This window comes from Mauremys reevesii, linkage group 1 (genome assembly GCF_016161935.1).
Source record: "Mauremys reevesii isolate NIE-2019 linkage group 1, ASM1616193v1, whole genome shotgun sequence".
Taxonomy (NCBI): Eukaryota; Metazoa; Chordata; order Testudines; family Geoemydidae; genus Mauremys; species Mauremys reevesii.
The window spans coordinates 253,781,536-253,799,056 of record NC_052623.1 but is presented as its reverse complement, the minus strand read 5'-3'; the positions used below and the strand labels follow the sequence as shown (position 1 = coordinate 253,799,056).

The window sequence follows — 17,521 nt, the reverse complement described above, 5'->3', positions numbered from 1 at the left end:
CAGTAAGGGATATGACAAAATTGTTTTTCATTCAGGGACTCTTAGGTATTTTCCACTGCCTCGCTCAGGGCGGGGCAATGGTGAGTCAGGCCCTCAGGCAGGGGCTGAGCAGTAACAGTATATAATAGCAAGCCCAGGCCCCAGCTCAGGGCGGGGCAATGGTGAGTCAGGCCCTCAGGCAGGGGCTGAGCAGTAAGTATATAATCGTAAACCCAGGCCCCAGCTCAGGGCGGGGCAATGGTGAGTCAGGCCCTCAGGCAGGGGCTGAGCAGTAACCGTATATAATAGTAAGCCCAGGCCCTAGCTCAGGGCACGGCAATGGTGAGTCAGGTGTGCAGGCCCTCAGGCAGGGGCTGAGCAGTAACAGCATATAATAGCAATAGGCCCAGGCCCTAGGTTCCAAAGGGCCGGGGAGAGGGGGAGACTGCCACCCGCGTCCACTCCACTGAGTCGCAGACCAGGGCCCTAGCAGCGGCAGAAGACCTGCTGTTGCATCAGTGGGGATCCTGGCCACAACAGACTGACGTGGCTTCTGGCAGTGCTGCAGCCAGACTAGGGTTGACTGCCCCCGGGCCACTTCCAGACTCCCCCTCTTGCGGTACCTGGGTCAGGGTGGTGTCCTTCGGGGGTTCCAGCAGCGTGGGTTCCTCGCAGTAGCTGGAAAGGGGTAGACTTGGCAACTTCTTCTGGGTAGCTGGTGCGGGGCCGGCTCGGCCACTCCTCTGGGTAGCTGGTGCGGGGAAGGCTCAGCCACTCTTTGGGTTTACTGCAGGCCACTGGGGTTTCCCAGTCATGAGCTAGGCCGGAGGTGTCTGGCCTCCCCGGTGGCTGCTCTCTTAGTGAGCTCTGAGGTCGGGTCTTTATACTTCCAGGGCAATGCCTGACCCTCTGGGAGGTGGGCTCAGAGTTTCCTGGCTCTGCCCACTCTGGTGTCCGGAGGGATTCGTCTTTCTCCGGGGCGGTGGGGAACCATACCGCCTCACGACACTGACCCCTCAGTCCTCATTCTCAAAGGATATCTGCAAAAAATGAGCCTGGGAGCTTAAATTCATAACTTTGCTAGACACTAAATATCATGGACTGAATAGAGACACTGGATTTATGGCTTATTTCAGCAATCTGTAACCTACTAACACCCCCCTCCCCCCCCCGCCCCCGCTGCCTTCCCCATCCCTGTCCCTACCTTTCCCCCCTATGACTCGAGGGATATAAATGAGCCACTTCACCTTGAATAATCCCTTGAAATACGTGTTAACTATTGATGCTAAACAATTTGTTCCACCTTGTATTTTAGCTCTGACATTTGAGTATGTTTCCCAGACCTGAAGAAGAGGTCTGTAAGCTCAAAAGCTTGTCTGTCTCACCAACAGAATTTGCTTCAGTAAAAGATATTATCTATCTCACCCATTATTTCCCTCTCCTCTTCAGTCAGGTTGTCAAATGTAGAATCTGCATCTCTCCCAGCCATATGCTTATGTGGGGGATGCTAGCCCACTCCTCCTTAGACTAGTTTCTGCATAAGTTCCATTCAAAGTCAAAGGTCCTGTTGGTAGAAAACCCATTGTTCCAGTTGGGAAGAGTCATTTGGTATTGATGGGTGATAATGGCTTGCTCATTCTTAGCCCTCTCCTCCCATCCCTTAGCATGATCACACAGTATTCAGAATAGACTGACCCTCCCAACACCACCTAGATATTTTAACCCAATATGGAGGTGACAATGCAAAGTGGAGGTTACAGTCACTTGATGACATTCTCAAAATAACATGTCCCAGACAACTTCCCTCCCCCAGCTGTGTCACTAAACTAATTGGCTTATGTTACATTCAGTGAGATCATCAAGGAGATCTTTTGCTCAGCCAGAGACTTTCTGTGATCATGCTTGCTAAAGGGAGTGAATAGGGAGAGGCATTGGGGAAGATAGATGCTTTCTGTCTTGATTTTTACATTTAAGTTGCCATAGAATCATAGAACCATAGAGTTAGAAGGGGCCGCAAGAGTCATCTAGTCCAGTTCCCTGCCAAGATGGAGGATTTGTGGTGTTTAAACCATCCAAGACAGATGGATATCCAGACTCTTTTTGAAAACCTCCAGTGAAGGAGATTCCACAACGTTCTTGGCAGTTTGTTCCATTGTCCTACTTTTCTTACACTTAGGAAGTTTTTCCTGACATTTAATATACATATGAGGTCGTTTGAATCCATTGCCTCTTGTCCTGCCCCCTGTGACAAGAGAGAACATTTTTTCTCTATCTTCCTTATGGCAGCCTTTCAAGTATTTGAAGACCACTATCATGTCCCCTCTTAATCTCCTCTTTTCCAAACATACCCAATTCCTTCAGCCTTTGCTCATATGGCTTGCATTCCATCCCTTTGATCATCCTTGTCACTCGCCTCCGGATCCTTTCCAGTTTCTCTACATCCTTTCTATACAGTGCTGACCAAAATTGGACACACTACTCCAGCACTGAGCAGAGCAGTACTGACACCTCCTGTGACTTGCATTATATGCCTCTGTTAATGCAACCCAAAATAGCATTTGCTTTTTCTGCAAAAGCATTGCATTGTTGATTCATGTTGAGGTTGTGATCCACCACAACTCCCGGATCCTTTTCAGCAGTGCCGCTGCCAAGCCAGTTATCCCCCATTCTGTGTCTGTGCATTTGGTTTTTCTTCCCTAACTGTAGCACCTTACATTTTTGTCTTTGTAGAATTTCATTTTGTTGTCAGTAGCCCAGTTTTCCAATTTAGCAAGAGCCCTTTGAATTTTAGTTTTATCCGCCAAAGTGTTTGTAGCTTCGTGTCATATGCAGATCTGATCAAGATGCTCTCTATTTCTACATCCAGGTCATTTATAAAGATGGTAAATAACACGGGATCCAGAACAGATCCCTGTGGAACTCCACTTGAGACCTTCCAATCTGATGTCATTCCATTAATAGCTACTCTTTGTTTGCAATTGTTTAACCAATTTTGTATCCACTTAATGGTAGTGTAGTTCTACCAAGCCTGCATTTCTCCAGCTTACTTGTGAGCATGTCATATGGGACTATGTCAAAAGCCTTGCTAAAGTTCAGGTATATTATGTCCACCTTATTCCCCCTAACCACCAAGCCAGTTACCTTGTCAAAGAAGGAAATCAAGCTGGTTTGGCATGATTTGTTCTTAGTAAATCCATGCTGGCTGTTAGTGATCACCCCTTCATCCTCCAAGTATTTGCAAATTGAATGTTTTATACAGTGCTCTAGCAGTTTCCCAGGTACTGAGGTCAGGTGGAATGGTCTTTAGTTCCCCGGCACCTCCTTTCCCCCCTTTTTAAAGAAGAGCATTAAAGTTAGCCCTTCTCTAGTCTTCTGAAACCTCATCAGTCATCCATGAGTTTTCAGATATTATTGCCAGTGGTTCCGAGATTTCTTCAGCTAATTCCTTCAGCCCTTGGGGTGAATAGTATCCGCCTCTGCTGATTGAATTCATTCAAATTAGTCAGAAGATCTCTGATGTGTTCTTTACTTATCCTGATATGCATCCCTTCCCCTTCATTAGTCATCTGGTCACATTATTTTTTGTGTGAAGACTGAAGCAAAGTAGGCACTGAGCACTCTGCCATCTTATCATCTTCCGTTACCAGCTCACCTTCTCCACTGAGCAGCGGACACACGCCATCTCTGATCTTTCTTTATTGCCTGGCATATTTGTAGAACCCCTTCTAGTTGTTTCTAACATTTCTTCTTCAAGTGCTTGCTCATATCCATTCCATATTAGGTGTGTGTGCTCACCACATGCACCAGTGCTGGAAGTTTTTCCTTTAGCAGTGTCTGTAGGGGACCGGCTTTGGCGCCCTCTGGATTATATGAAAATGAGGAATATGGGGGTTACAGTATGCTGCCCCAAGGTATAGAATGTCACAACGCGTTCCCTCCGATTCCACTCATCAGCAAGGTCCTGGAAAAGATCAAGAGAGACAAAGCGCAGGTTGTCGAGATCTCCCCGGCTTGGCCTTGCCAGCATTGGTTCGGCACGCTTATGAGCCTGACAGCTGGCCCTCCCTGGTTCCTGCCCAACCGACCTGACCTGCTATCATGGGACCACAGTCATCTCCTACACCCCAACCTCAAGTCCCTCCACGTCTCTGTGTGGATGCTATGTGACTGAATCCAGAGGAGCAGACCTGTTCAGAAGGAGTCCAACAGGTCCTCCTGGGAAGTAGGAAGCCCTCAACTAGACTGACTTACCTGGCCAAGGTGATGAGGTTTTCCCCTGGGCGTCCAGGTGTGGCATCTCTCCCTTGCGTTCTTCCATCCAGGCTGTCTTAGACTACCTGTACCATTTGAGGAACCAGGGCCTGGCACATTCGTCCATTAGAGTGCATCTTGCGGCCATCTCTGCTTTTCACCCACCGATCCAAGGACGGATGGTGTTTTCCCATGACATGATGGTCAGATTCTTGAGAGGGCTCGAGACTCTTCCTGCAGGTATGAGCTCTTGTCCTGCAGTGGGATCTTAACTTGGTCCTCTTTAGGCTCATCGGCCCACCCTTTGAGCTGCTGGGTTCCTGTTCCTTTTCCCACCCATGGAAGGTCGCATTCCTGGTGGCGGTGACGTCAGGCAAGATGGGTCTCTGAAATTAAAGCCTTGACCTCAGAACTGCTGTACACGGTCTTCTGCAAAGACAAAGTTCAGCTGCGGCCCCACTCGGCCTTCCTGCTGAAGGTGGTATCTACCTTCCATATGAACCAGAACATCTTCCTCCCAGCGTTGTGTCCCAAACCACACAAGACCAGTGAAGAGAGGCAGCTTCACACGCTGGATGTCAGAAGGGCCTTGGCTTTTTATTTAGAATGTACCAAGCCTTTCTGTAAATCAATTCAGCCCTTCATTGCTACAGCAAACAGGATGAAGGGCCTTACGGTGTCCTTGCAGAGGATTTCCAATTGGATCACCTCGTGCATAAGGACCTGTTATGACCTGCCGATTGTCAGAGCCCACTCGACAAGAGCTCAGGAGTCTTTGGTGGCCTTCCTGGTGCACATCCCTATCCAGGGCATCTGTAGAGCCACAACATGGTCTTCTGTTCACACATTCATGGCTCATTATGCCATCACTTAGCAGGCCAGGGATGACGCTGGGTTCGGCAGAGCTATGTTGCAATCTACACATCCATGAACTCCTAGCCGCCTCCAGGGGTACTTCTTCAGAGTCACCTAATATGGAATGGACATGAGCAAGCACTCGAAGAAGAAAAGACAGTTACCTTTTCCGTAACTGGTGTTCTTTGAGATGTGTTGCTCATGTCCATGTCATGACCTGCCCGCCTTCCCCACTGTCAGAGTTTCCGGCAAGAAGGAACTAAGGGTGGGGGAGCTGGCGGCGGCGCCCCTTGTACCGCACTATATGGACGCCATTCCAGAGGGCACCAGAGCCGGTCCCCTATGGATACTGCTAAGGGAAAAACTTATGGCATTGATGCATGTGGTGAGCACACACACCTAATATGGAATGGACATGAGCAACACATCTCAAAGAACACCACTTATGGAAAAGGTAACTCTCTTTTCTTGCCAGGTGTAACTCATTCCTTGCCTTTGCTTTTCCGATTTTGTTCCTATACATTTGTGCTATTTCTTTTTATACTTCCTTAGTAACATGTCCCTCCTTCCATTTCCTGTATGTATCCCTTTTGGTGTTTAGATAGCTAAAAAGCTCCTTGTGCGGCCATATTGGTCTCCTGTGGCTCTTCTTAGTTTTCCTCTGCATTGGAATAGCTTGAGGAAAGATGAAGCATGCTGAATGTGTGATTCTTATCATTCTAGGGTCCTCTTAATCTTGTCAGCTGAAGCTAAATTTAGTTTAAGTGGTCCTAAAAGTGCATTTTTCATCAGCCCCCAGTGTATGTGTGTTAGTGAAGCATTCAGAGGGGGTCTTTTCTCCTAAATACAGCAGCCCAGGTGTAAAGTTAGGTAGGGCAAGTTGCCCTTCTTCCCTGGACTTACAAAGGACATGCTAAACAAATCAACTAACCTATCTATTGAGAGTGTTAAAAAAAATGTATGGGTAGAAAGTGGGAATCTGGTGATTATGTACACAAAGTGCCGAAAGGTAATCATTTTGAATGAATTAGTATAACCCAACCAACTGATGGAATATCCTTCTTAAAACTAGATCCTGTGATACTTGAGAAAAGACACATTCAGAATTAGCTTTTATGTAGCTGGGAAGGGTCAAGAGTTAGTAGAGTTAGATGGCTGATGACTAGGACATGTTTGTTTTGAATCAAGAGTGAGATTTCTCTGTGAGCTTTAATATACTTAGCATAGATACTGTGGAGTTAGTAAGATAAAGGAAAATGTGTAACTCCTTCATGCTCTCTATTGTAAACTGTTACTACAGTGATTAAAGGATGACAGTCCAGAGGCTCCAATTAAATACTGAAGAGAACAAAGGACAAGGGAAAATCTAAGTTGGGGTCCCTTTTGTGATTAATAGGAACAGAATGGGAACCATTTATTAGAAGACAAGTAGGATCTTCATATAATGCTAAGATCCACTTAAAAATATTAAGGGTTTGTGTCCTTGACTTTGAAAAAGATATCCCCATTTGACATCGTCAAAGGCTTTCCCCCCCCCCCCCATGTGCAGAACTTTGACCAGTTGGTGCAGATCTGTGCCAGCCCGTGAGAAACCCCATTTGATCAGCATTCATCTGTTTGAGCATCAGTCCATCATGCAAATGATCATTAGAGCAGGCAGAGTAGTTGAGGACTCCATGAAGTCCCTGGAGCTCGCTGGGCCAGTCTAATTAATCTGGTCGATGCTCAGATACAGTAGTGATGAGCACCAGTACAAAGAGAGAGTAACATAGGCAGGATCAGTACATCTGTATTGAGTGTAATAAAAGGAATTAGCCCAAGATTCTAGTGGGTGGCTTTCTTTTGGACAGAGAGTGGTAATTTCCTGATATGTACTTTCTGTGAGACATCTTGAGAAGAGTCCCCTCAAAAGTTAAACAGATTTAAGAGGATAATTATTTGATAAGAACTTATAAAATTCCACTAATAGGCTATCAGGTCCTGTGGCCTTTCCATATGATGAGTTTGTCACTCTTTGGGGACAATGGTAACTTTAAGACTTTCCATCTCTACAGGATTCAGATTAGGAAGGGTAATGCCAGAAAGATAAGCAATAATCGTGCTATCTCTGTTGTTGATGTTTGAGTGCAATATCAAGTTATATAGACTGTGAAGCAGTGCGGCATACATGTCAAATATGGATCTTGCATTATCTCACCATTTCCTATTTTTAACTTGTAAGATAGGTAGTTTGGGTTTTTTACTTGCAGAATATCTAAACCGTACTCTGTTTTGTTGACATAAAAAAATTTGTTTCCTGAGTATGTGTCCAGTTTGGTTGGTTTTTAAAGTATTGCTGTCTCCCCTGATGTTAATTATTTTGTTCAGTTGGTCTGGGTCAAAAAGATGTTTGAGTGAAGGGGGGGTGGGTTTGTGTTTGTGCGTGTTTAGGTTCTAAATTTCTTAAGGGTGGAGTAAGTGTACATAGAACAGCTTGCTTATGTCCTGAAGAAATTGTAATTATTTTCCCCATATAATTGCATTTGCAGTATTGATAAGGGTTGTTGAATCTACATTAGTCATATTGTTGTTGCCAATATTATCATGTATTAGCTCTCTTAAACTCCTCTGGTACTAAGGAATGCTGTCATTGTAGCCTATTAATCTCCTGCTTTTTTATTTTTATTTTTGATTCTTGATTGAACTGGAATAGATTAAGGTCCAAACAAACCAAGGAAGGCATGGTCTGAAATACTGATTGTCCCAGTATCATACCTGAGAACTATATTAGACAAGAAGCAATTGACAACAAAAAAAATGTCCTGTCAATAGTAAGAATAGTGTCGGAGTAAAAGGAGAAGTGAGAGGCCTCCAAAAAGAAACAAACCAACCACTTGTGAGATGCTTGAGACTGCTGGCTCATATGAACATCGGGTTATGACACCTTCTATCCTTGTATGGAAAATGTAGTGTTTGTTGCCCTTTATAATAAGTTTACACAGAGAGCTGAAATTGTGTGAACTTGTTAAAAAGGACACGCTCATTAGATGTGTGACATTCTGTACCTTGGGGGGGCGCCCTCTAACCCCCATATTCCTCATTTATCTATGATTGTGATCTTACCTTACAAGGTATGCTTTGTATGTATCAGGGGAAAGGTTATGATCTGCTGAAAGTCATTTCTCTATCCATATGTGTATATCATTAATGCATAGGAAGTTATGAGAATTGTGTTGTATGATTGTCACTAAAACATGCTGTAAGTTGGGGAGTCAGCCAGATATTCGCTCCCCAGAGGCAACAGCAAGGAAAGTAATCAACACCCAGGAGGGGCACTAATCAACCCATCAGTAACCATCGTCCAGCAAGGGAGCTACAATGCAATGACTCACCTACTAGGGTTTCGCAAAGGCTGGTGTATATCCACCTTCCATTGATGAAGTGGTGAACCAATTAATAAATCTGCACTGCCTGTCTTGAGCAGTGCAAGACGGTATATTCCTGAGGTACAGCGCTAGGAGCTGGAGGGATTTGGCTCTGGTGCCTTTCTCTGTGTGATCCATGGGTGGCTCTGGGAGCATTCATGCAATCCAGTTGAGTATGGGGTCTCCACATGCTGTTGTGCTGAGTGATGATAGCACCTGGAGGGGTTTGCTGCTGGTCACTAGCAAGGCATTGTGAGAGACAGCCCAGGACTGAGAGAGTTAAGGGGGGGGTGTCCCACAGTCCCAGGCTGCACCCCAGGTATCCAATCACAGGATGTCTAAAGCAATGGTTCTCAACTAGGGGTATGTGTACCCTTGGGCGTACGCAGAGGTCTTCCAGGGGGTACATTAACTCATCTAGATATTTGCCTGAAGAAGTCAGTTCAAACTAAAATTTCATACAATGACTTGTATATACTGCTCTATATAACATAAATTGATATGTAAATACAATATTTGTATTCCAATTGATTTATTTTATAATTATGTGGTAAAAAGGAGAAAGTAAGCAATTTTTTCAGTAATAGTATTCTGTTACACTTGTATTTTTATGTATGATTTTGTAAGCAAGTAGTTTTTAAGTGAGGTGTAACTTGGGGGTATGCAAGACAAATCAGACTCCTAAAAGGGGTACAGTAGTCTGGAAAGCTTCAGAGCCACTGATCGAAAGCAACATTGCAGTGATCATGATATCAGCAAGTCACACACAATTAATAGAAACCAGGCTTCTGGGTTCACTCTTAGCCATAAACTTAAACTGGGCTTTTTAAATGCATTAGCAGGGGAGATCTCCCCATCCCATATTTTTATATGAAGAAAAATAAACTTTTTCTACCTATTATTTTGGATTGGAATGCTTGCGTGGTTAAAGTGTGCTTGCCTGAAGCAGACCATATTACTCTTTCTAGGTAACCCAGAGTCCTTGTTCATTTAATAGGCTTATTGATTCCCCCATTTTTTAGGGAAACCAACCAGACTTGAGCTATCTGAAAAGAAGACCTTGTGCTTTGGGGAAAACCACATATCTTAGCTGGATATCTCAGCTCTACACAAAATTGTTATCTCTACCTATGTTTCCCATTTTTCTTTGAGACAACAGTCAGATTTCTCACCCATATCCCAAAACGACAAATACTGTAATACACACAAACAAAAGAGACAAGATACCTGTAAACCTTAGGAAAATTGCATTATTGGCACTTCCTCAAGAAAAAGAAAAAAACCTCTTTCATCTACAACCGAGGATATGCCCACTGATTTGATTTTATAGAGAGTAATTAATTTCAACAGAAGCCAAAGAGTGGATTTGAAGGTACAAGTTGATTATGTGTTTGAATTTAATAAGACATAACTTAATGAATGTATTAGTCTAATAACTTAGTTGAAGTTTGATTTAAGTACGACAGTCAAGCAATACTTAATAGTGCATTATACATAATATAGAAATTAAACATACATTCCAATCTGAGGCTGGGAAAATGATGAGCAGCTCACTTCACTAATAACTAACTTCCCCACACTCATCTCTTATGCAGTGGTTTAGAAAAAAGAAAGTCCTTTCTCATACTTTGATTTTATTTTGAATCAATAAGACAGTAACATTTATAACTAATTTATCACTACAGGGACCTTCTGTGATCAGAATTACTTCTTAATTCTTAGACATTAATTAATACATTAATTGTTTGCTGTTACATTGATTATAGAACACACTTGCTATACCAAAGGTGCTTGATTCATTTGATCAATTACTAATCTTGTCAATTACATTGCATTTTGAACATCCCCTATCAATTGCACCATTTTTCCATTACAACACCCATCTTAATAACAGATCTCCCTTTATATACAATGAGTATTTACAGAAAAGAGACAAAGAAATTAACCTATTGACTGTAAAGCTATTTTCTTGCATCTGCTTTACATAGTTGATAAACTAAAGACTTCAACCATCCATTGTTTTATGAATTACAAAAATATCTGTAACTGAGTCATTATGACAGAAATAATCTGTTAGAGTCATTCTTGATAAGCTAAAAGCATCTCTCGATAGATCATTATCTTATTAATCATAGAAAACAACTCCCACATATTGGTTCTGGTCATATGGACTAGATCATTTAAAGTTCAGTTTAGGTTCAGCTTGAATACAAAGAATTATAAATACAAGGCATGCTGGGACTTTGCTTCACCTACAAAGAATAAAAAGGGTTATGATAATTTGGATCATTTACTAAGAAGTTAAATCAGTATAACCAGTTTTAAACCAATATAAGAGTTCAAACTCAAAAGTTGCAGTGGTTTAACCAAACTGATGTGCTAAACCAGTGCAATTTCTGTGTGTACACATGCCCTTAGCTAAACCAATTTAACCCCATTTTATCTGATTGAATTGTGTGTGTGTTGGGGGCTTGCAGAGATTTAACCACTTAAAAATCAGTTCAGTTAAATCAGTGCAACTTTGCGAATGTAGACTAAGCCAAAAGCCCACACAGACACAAAGAGAAATAGGTAACCAACTGTGTGCAAAGTAAATAAATTGGAAAATATTCTCTACTTGTGTTATTTGTAAAAATAGTTTGGGCAGACTGAGACTTTTGAATTGACAGACTCATTTTTATAAAGAAGTGTTACACAATAAAATATTTTTGTAGATGAAAACTTATTTACATAAGAATGACTTGCTTTATTTCTTCAATAGGAGTCAGAGCTCTGGCCTTGTCTTGCCCTTATTTACGTGAAGCCTCATTTAAAAGATGCTGCAATGTATCAGACAGCGGAGTTCTTGCTCTGGCACTCAATTGCCATCTTCTACAAATAGTTAACTTAGGCAGCTGCTCAGGCATCACCGATGCATCCCTGCATGCGCTTGGACAGAACTGCAGATTTCTACATAGTGTGGATTTTTCATCTACTCAGGTAACTAAACGGCACCAATAAAAATATAAATGACAGTGATATAAATAAAAGGAAGAGGTGAGTTTTATTAACGGCATTTTTATTTAGCTGTGTTTTAGCAGGTTTTTAAGATTCAAAACGCCAAAGGCACATCTAGATCCAGACACTATTTCCCAATGAAATGGTATTAAATATGTTCTGTCTTTTGATAATATAAACATATTTTCTCCAAATATGAGTTACTACTAATGATATCGAGCCTGGAGCACAGATGCATTTTTTTTCATTAAAGTTTATCAGGTATCAGGTTTTTTTATAGTGCTGTTGGTGTTACTCTGTGCCATAAGAATATAACAGGGGTGGCCAACCTGTGGCTCCGGAGCCGCATGCGGCTCTTCAGAAGTTAATATGCGGCTCCTTACCTAGGCACTGATTCCGGGGCTGGAGCTATAGATGCTAACTTCCAATGTGTGGGGGGGTGCTCACTGCCCAACCCCCTGCTCTGCCCCAAGCCCTGCCCCCACTCCACCGCTTCCCCCAAGGCCCCTGCCCCTTCCCCTGAGCCTGCCATGCCCCCGCTCCTCCCCCCTCACTCCCATAGCCTCCTGTGCACGTGAAACAGCTGATTGCGGGGTGGGGGGGAAGTAGGCGCTGATTGGTTGGGGGATGCCGGCAGGTGGGAGGGGCTAGGGCTAGGGAGCGGATGGTGGGCTGCTGACTATTACTGTGGCTCTTTGGCAGTGTACATTGGTAAATTCTGGCTTTTTCTCAGGCTCAGGTTGGGCACCCCTGGAATATAATCTTACACCAGTTAATTAAATTCCTGTGGCTAGAAGGACCAATTGGCCTGTGTGGGGGATAACATGCTGAATTGTATGAGTCATACAACCTGTAAAAGCATAAGACAAACTATAAACTCCTGATAACTAATTTTTCACTTCTCAAGGTTCAGTCACTCTTGAAAGAAAGAGTAGTGTGCAAAACCAAAGGTCTGAGTGGCATTGTACACTGAGTCAGCTGCTCGGTTAATGCATTATTAATAATATGATCAAGACAATGCTTAATCTGTGCCGGGACTTGCCAGGGCTCGGCACCTCTGGGCTTGGCAGTTCATAGCCCCACCACCTTTGGACTTGCCGCGTCAATTATGAAAGTAAAAAAATTGCTTGAGGCTCGGCACCTCTTTCATTACAAATTAAGCACTGGATTAAGCTGGGATTTTGGTCCTGTTTTGTGGCTTTTTTTCTTCAAAATAATAAGTGTCCTGGTATTTTATGTTCCATATAAAGCTAGTTTTTTGGTTTTTTCTTTTTTCCTTTTTGAGAAACTTCTTAGTTCAATCGTACAAGGTGTAGAGGAAGGCACTGTCTCAGACCTACAGAGTTAACTCTCTAATTTAGACAGGCCTCACAGCTGAAACAATTCCTTTGTTGATTTTTTTTCATTTAAAGGCTTGTGAAAGAAGTATGTGTTAGGAGACAGATTTGAAGGAGAAGAGGGTAGTTGTCTGCTGCACAAGGAGGAGGAAGGCGGGAGCATGGAAGAATGCATGGAAACCAGAGTGGGAGAAGGAGTGGTTGGGATGGTGCCTTGGTTGGACTTGCGGCAGAGAAGTGGGGATGAGGAAGAAATAAGAGCAGAGCTGTATGCAGGAACAGCGGGGAGCAGAGGTTTGCAAACTAGAATGGGGCTCAGCTCTCATGTGCGGCAAGGGAGGTGTCAGTTCCCTGATTGCCTGTCCTTTGCTCTCTGCTGGAGCAAAGGAGAGAGAGCATCTCCTGGTCTGGCAACCAGACCAGTCCACCAAGGGCCTTAATTTGGTGGGCCTGGTGCAGCTGCCAATCAGGGGGGAGAGAGAAGGAGGGGGAATCCACTGCTTCCTCTCCTCCCTCCCTCTGAGAGAATCACCACGTGAAAATAATTCGGTGAAGGCGGGGGAATACACTGTGGTGTCTGGGGGTTGGGGTGGGAAGCCTACACTGGGGGCTGCCTCAGAGACTGGGGGAAGGAGAGTGGTGACAGTTGACCCCTAATCTAAACTTAACTATAATTCATATGCTAGCATGCTTAAGATAATGATAATAATAAAAGCCATTAAAGCTGTAATGCAATTGGGGATACACAAAATATATTTTATTTGAATAGGTTTTGCAAAACAAGACCAAAGTAGTAGGTTTTGGGGGATTTTTAGTGAGTGTAACAGCATTGACTTATCGAGACCATTGGAAAATGTATTGATGCAAATAGCTTATGTAAGCAATAGGAACACTAATTATGGCCCCTCTGGAATACCAGATACAGGCAGGGAGCTGAGAGCTAACACAGATGTGGACCTGGCTGTGGGGGGGATGAAAGGAAAAGGTGTATAAAAAGGATGTTTGCCCAACCTTCACTGGGCACTTTGGGTTGACAGGATGCTGTAAACTGGAGCGTCATATCCCACTTGTGATGTACTCCACTGGCTACTTCCTTCTGTCTTTGTTTTCAGTGGTCTCCGGGGGCTTGCGAGTATGACAACACTAGGGACTGTTGTGTTATATGTATCACTTTTTGTGCAACTGGGTTAATACTCTTGCTTATTTGGATTTTAAATCAAGTCTTCATGTCTCTATTTATGTGACTCACCATTCTCACTCTTAAAAGTTTCATGTAACTGCCCGAGTAAAGGACCTGTTAGTGATGTTGGGACCCCGGTACTCCAAACGGCAAAGTTCGTTGTCTGACCGCGAGAGACAGGCAACACCAGCAAAGTTCAAATATAATGCTCTTTATTGAAGAGTGCACACGACAATAGTGAGCGAGCTCGTCTCCAAAGAGAACCAGCTAGCTTCTTTGCAAAATTACCTAGGTTTATATAGACAGCTCCGTCGCATCATCATAATTGCAATTACCTAGTTAAGTAGCCACCCCCTTCTTTTGAAACTAGAAACTGTTACCATACATTCTTTTTTTATGTTCTACGAGATTAAATGTTTTACATGATTTATGATACCTTAACAATCACTAATCAATCTAAAATGTAATTGTTAGGAATAGACATAGAACAGAAACAGGGAGTACTGCACAGGGAGTCTGGAAGTTTGAAATCTTGGCTTCTTATGAGTTCTTTAAATGAATTGTTTCTACCTCAGTACGTTTGGTACCATGCTAGGAATACAGTCCCTTTCTTATCTCATGGTTGCTTAACTTTGTGAGACACAGACCTGCAACTCCCTGGGACTTTCCACTTATGAATTACCCATAAACCTCTGTTAGGTAGTTAGCTTGACTTTGTTCAGGTTGACACAACTGGCTTTGGGTTACATTTTATTTAGGCTTAACAGTGATTTGTGCAGTTTGCACCCAAATTAATCAAAAGGCTACAGGACCCTGCTCTGGGGGCTGCCTCAAAGAGGAAGGTGGAAGAGCTGCCTCAAATCAGTGAAGGGGGACAGCTACCCCTGGGGGAAGGAGGGGAATGTAAACACTTTCACATCTGAAATTCTTTCATAGGCTTGAGTGCAGGATAGAGGGGTAGCCTGTACTAGTAGATGGGGCCAGGTGGGTTGCCTCTTTGCAGGAGAGGGAAGGAGCCTGCGCTGGGAGCAGGAGGACATTTGCCAGACCCATTGGGAAGGGAGGTGGCAGCATGGGAGTCAGAAAACCCATGCTAGGTAAATCATGGGAGGCCTGGGCATGCTTCTGATAGAGCAGTCCAGAGCAAGTCTGGTCAGCCTGAGAGAGAAAGAGAACATGGAGTGAGGAGAGGGGGCTGGGAGGAGAGAGAGATGCTGCCAAGGCAGCCTGCTGCCTCAGAGAGAGCAGTGGATGGAGGGCTCCTGTGCTTTGGGGGAGGGAATCATTTGCTAGATCTGAATAAGAGGTGAGGCAAGGAGCCTGCAGTGGTTTTGCAGTGCAAGTTGCCATGTGATTTCCATTCCAAGGGGAGGGTGGGGGAAGCCTTGTTACATCCAGATCATATTATACAAGTCAGATTATTGGTGTTCTAGTTGGCTGCTCACATCTAGGTTTGGAACGTGTGAATTTCAGTTTGTGTTGTCTTTAGTAAACTATGGGGAGGCACAATTGGTTTTTGTTTTTCCTTCGCTTAAGGAAAAACAAACTGACAAATTTTGAGAACGCCATGGACCAGAGACTTGGAAGTAAGAGGAAGTCACTGAAGGATTTAAAATAGGGGAGTGACATAGTCTTGGCAATGAAAGGGAGAGAGCTGCTTTTTGCTGCAGCATTTAGTGTGCAGACTGAAGTGAGAGCTGGAAATCTGAGTATGAGAAGTTGCAAGAGATGAACAAACAATGGACAGGGTTTTAGTGGAAGGAATGGACAAGAAAGGTTGGAGAGGTTGTGGAGGAAGAATCAACAGGGTTTGTCAAAAGTGTGGATTTGGACGGAGAAGAAAAGAGTGGAGTCAGACATGACAGCAAGGTTTCAAGCCTTAGTGACTGGGGGATAGTGGAACTATGGACAGTGATAGGGCATGGAGGGAAAGGGGAGGATGTTGGGGGCAAAGAAAGATAAGGAGTTCAGTCAAAACTGATGTAAGGATTTCTTTATGTTGAGTTTGAGCAAGTTATGGAGTTGAAATCTGGGGGCAGGTCTACACTACAAAGCTAAGTTGACCTAAGTAATGCTGCTCCAGCTATATGAATAACTGGAGTCGGTGTAGCTTAGGTCAACTTATTGCAGTGTCTACACCGCGCTGGATCGACGGAAGAAACTCTCCCATCAACTTATCTTATGCTTCTCGTTCCGGTAGAGTACTGGAGTCAACAGGAGAGCGAACGGCACTCAATTTAGCGGGTCTTCACCAGACCTGCTAAATCGACCCCCGGTGGGTTGATCTTTCTGTGTCGATCCCCCGGTAAGTCGAGATAAGCCCTGAGATTTGAGACTAAACATAATAGGTTTTTATTTTAAATACCATTCTTATCTCCTTCACTTTCACCAGAAGTATAAAATCAGAAATCATTCTGAACGTCTCTTCTAGTATCTTTATTAATAATGTTAGTAGATATTAACCATTTTAGTCCCCTTTTCCTTTTTGTGTTTTTAATTCTTGACATATTAACTATTCTCCCGAAATCTTGATAGCGTTAAGAAAAAGTGTGTTTGAACAATAAGGCCAGAGTGTTGGTTTATAACCTGAGAGTGACCTATGTTTAGGAATTTCACATGATTATTAGACTGTACTTTGTTAAAACTGGTGCCTCCAAGTATGTGGTAAAATAGATGTCCAGGGAAGAAGTATCCTCAAACTAGTAAAAGTGTCAGCAGAAACAGAGAAAGAGAGAAGGTGGGTGAGGTAATATCTTTCATTGGACCAACTTTCTTCAGGTCTGGGAAATGTTTCTCCTCATCTCTCTAATATCCTGGGACTGACATGGCTACAACTCCTCTTCCTCTTTAACATGTATTGATTCAATATAAGGAAACAATTAGCTTTCATTTATCACACGTCAAAACTGTTAAAGAGGATAGTTCTTGGGAATGGTTTTGATAACTTTTAAAATTATATAGACACTTTCAGATCTGAAATTCTTTCACAAGCTTTCAAAGTGCTGAATCATTTCTGAGTTTGTCTTCACATGTAGCTCTTTATTAGAAGAGGCTATTATACCAATGGGAGTCGGTGTAGTTAATCCACCATAGCTATGTTGACGAAAGAAGCTCTCCTGTTGACATAACCTCCCATGTACACAGTGCTAAGCTGGTATAACTACATAGTTCAGGTATGTGGATTTTTCACTCCCCTGAGCTACATAGTTATACTGATATATGTCTGAAGTGTAAACCTGGCTTCAATCTTGGGAAAGCTGTGATAGAAAAAAAATTGTCAGTGGAGCTCCCTCACAAATGCTGCTGCCATGAAAGCTAGGGATTTGTGCTTTCCCTGGCTTCTCTTAAAGTTTCTGCCAAGCAAAGGTAGTTCAAAAATGCTAACAAGCCTGCAGTTGCATGGGACCCTGAGTCAGAGACAAGTTGAAATATGACACTGTTTGTGTTCCAGTGCTGTGTGATATTAAGTAGGAGCTGAGTCGTACTGATTGAGAGTGTCTGGAGATAATAATTTGTTC

At 43.3% G+C, this 17,521-nt stretch overlaps 1 protein-coding gene across 3 annotated transcripts in view; it reads left to right on the top strand.

Annotated features, from left to right (window-relative positions):
- Positions 1–17,521, top strand: part of AMN1 (antagonist of mitotic exit network 1 homolog) — a 70,906-nt gene that overhangs the window by 36,338 nt on the left and 17,047 nt on the right. For 2 of the 3 annotated variants that reach the window (XM_039520917.1, XM_039520918.1), the window contains exon 4: positions 11,251–11,468. In XM_039520917.1, the coding sequence (XP_039376851.1) occupies positions 11,251–11,468 (218 nt within the window). Of the gene's footprint in view, positions 1–7,777; positions 7,798–11,250; positions 11,469–17,521 lie in introns of those variants that run through there. The other variant, XM_039520919.1, reaches the window with a different exon arrangement.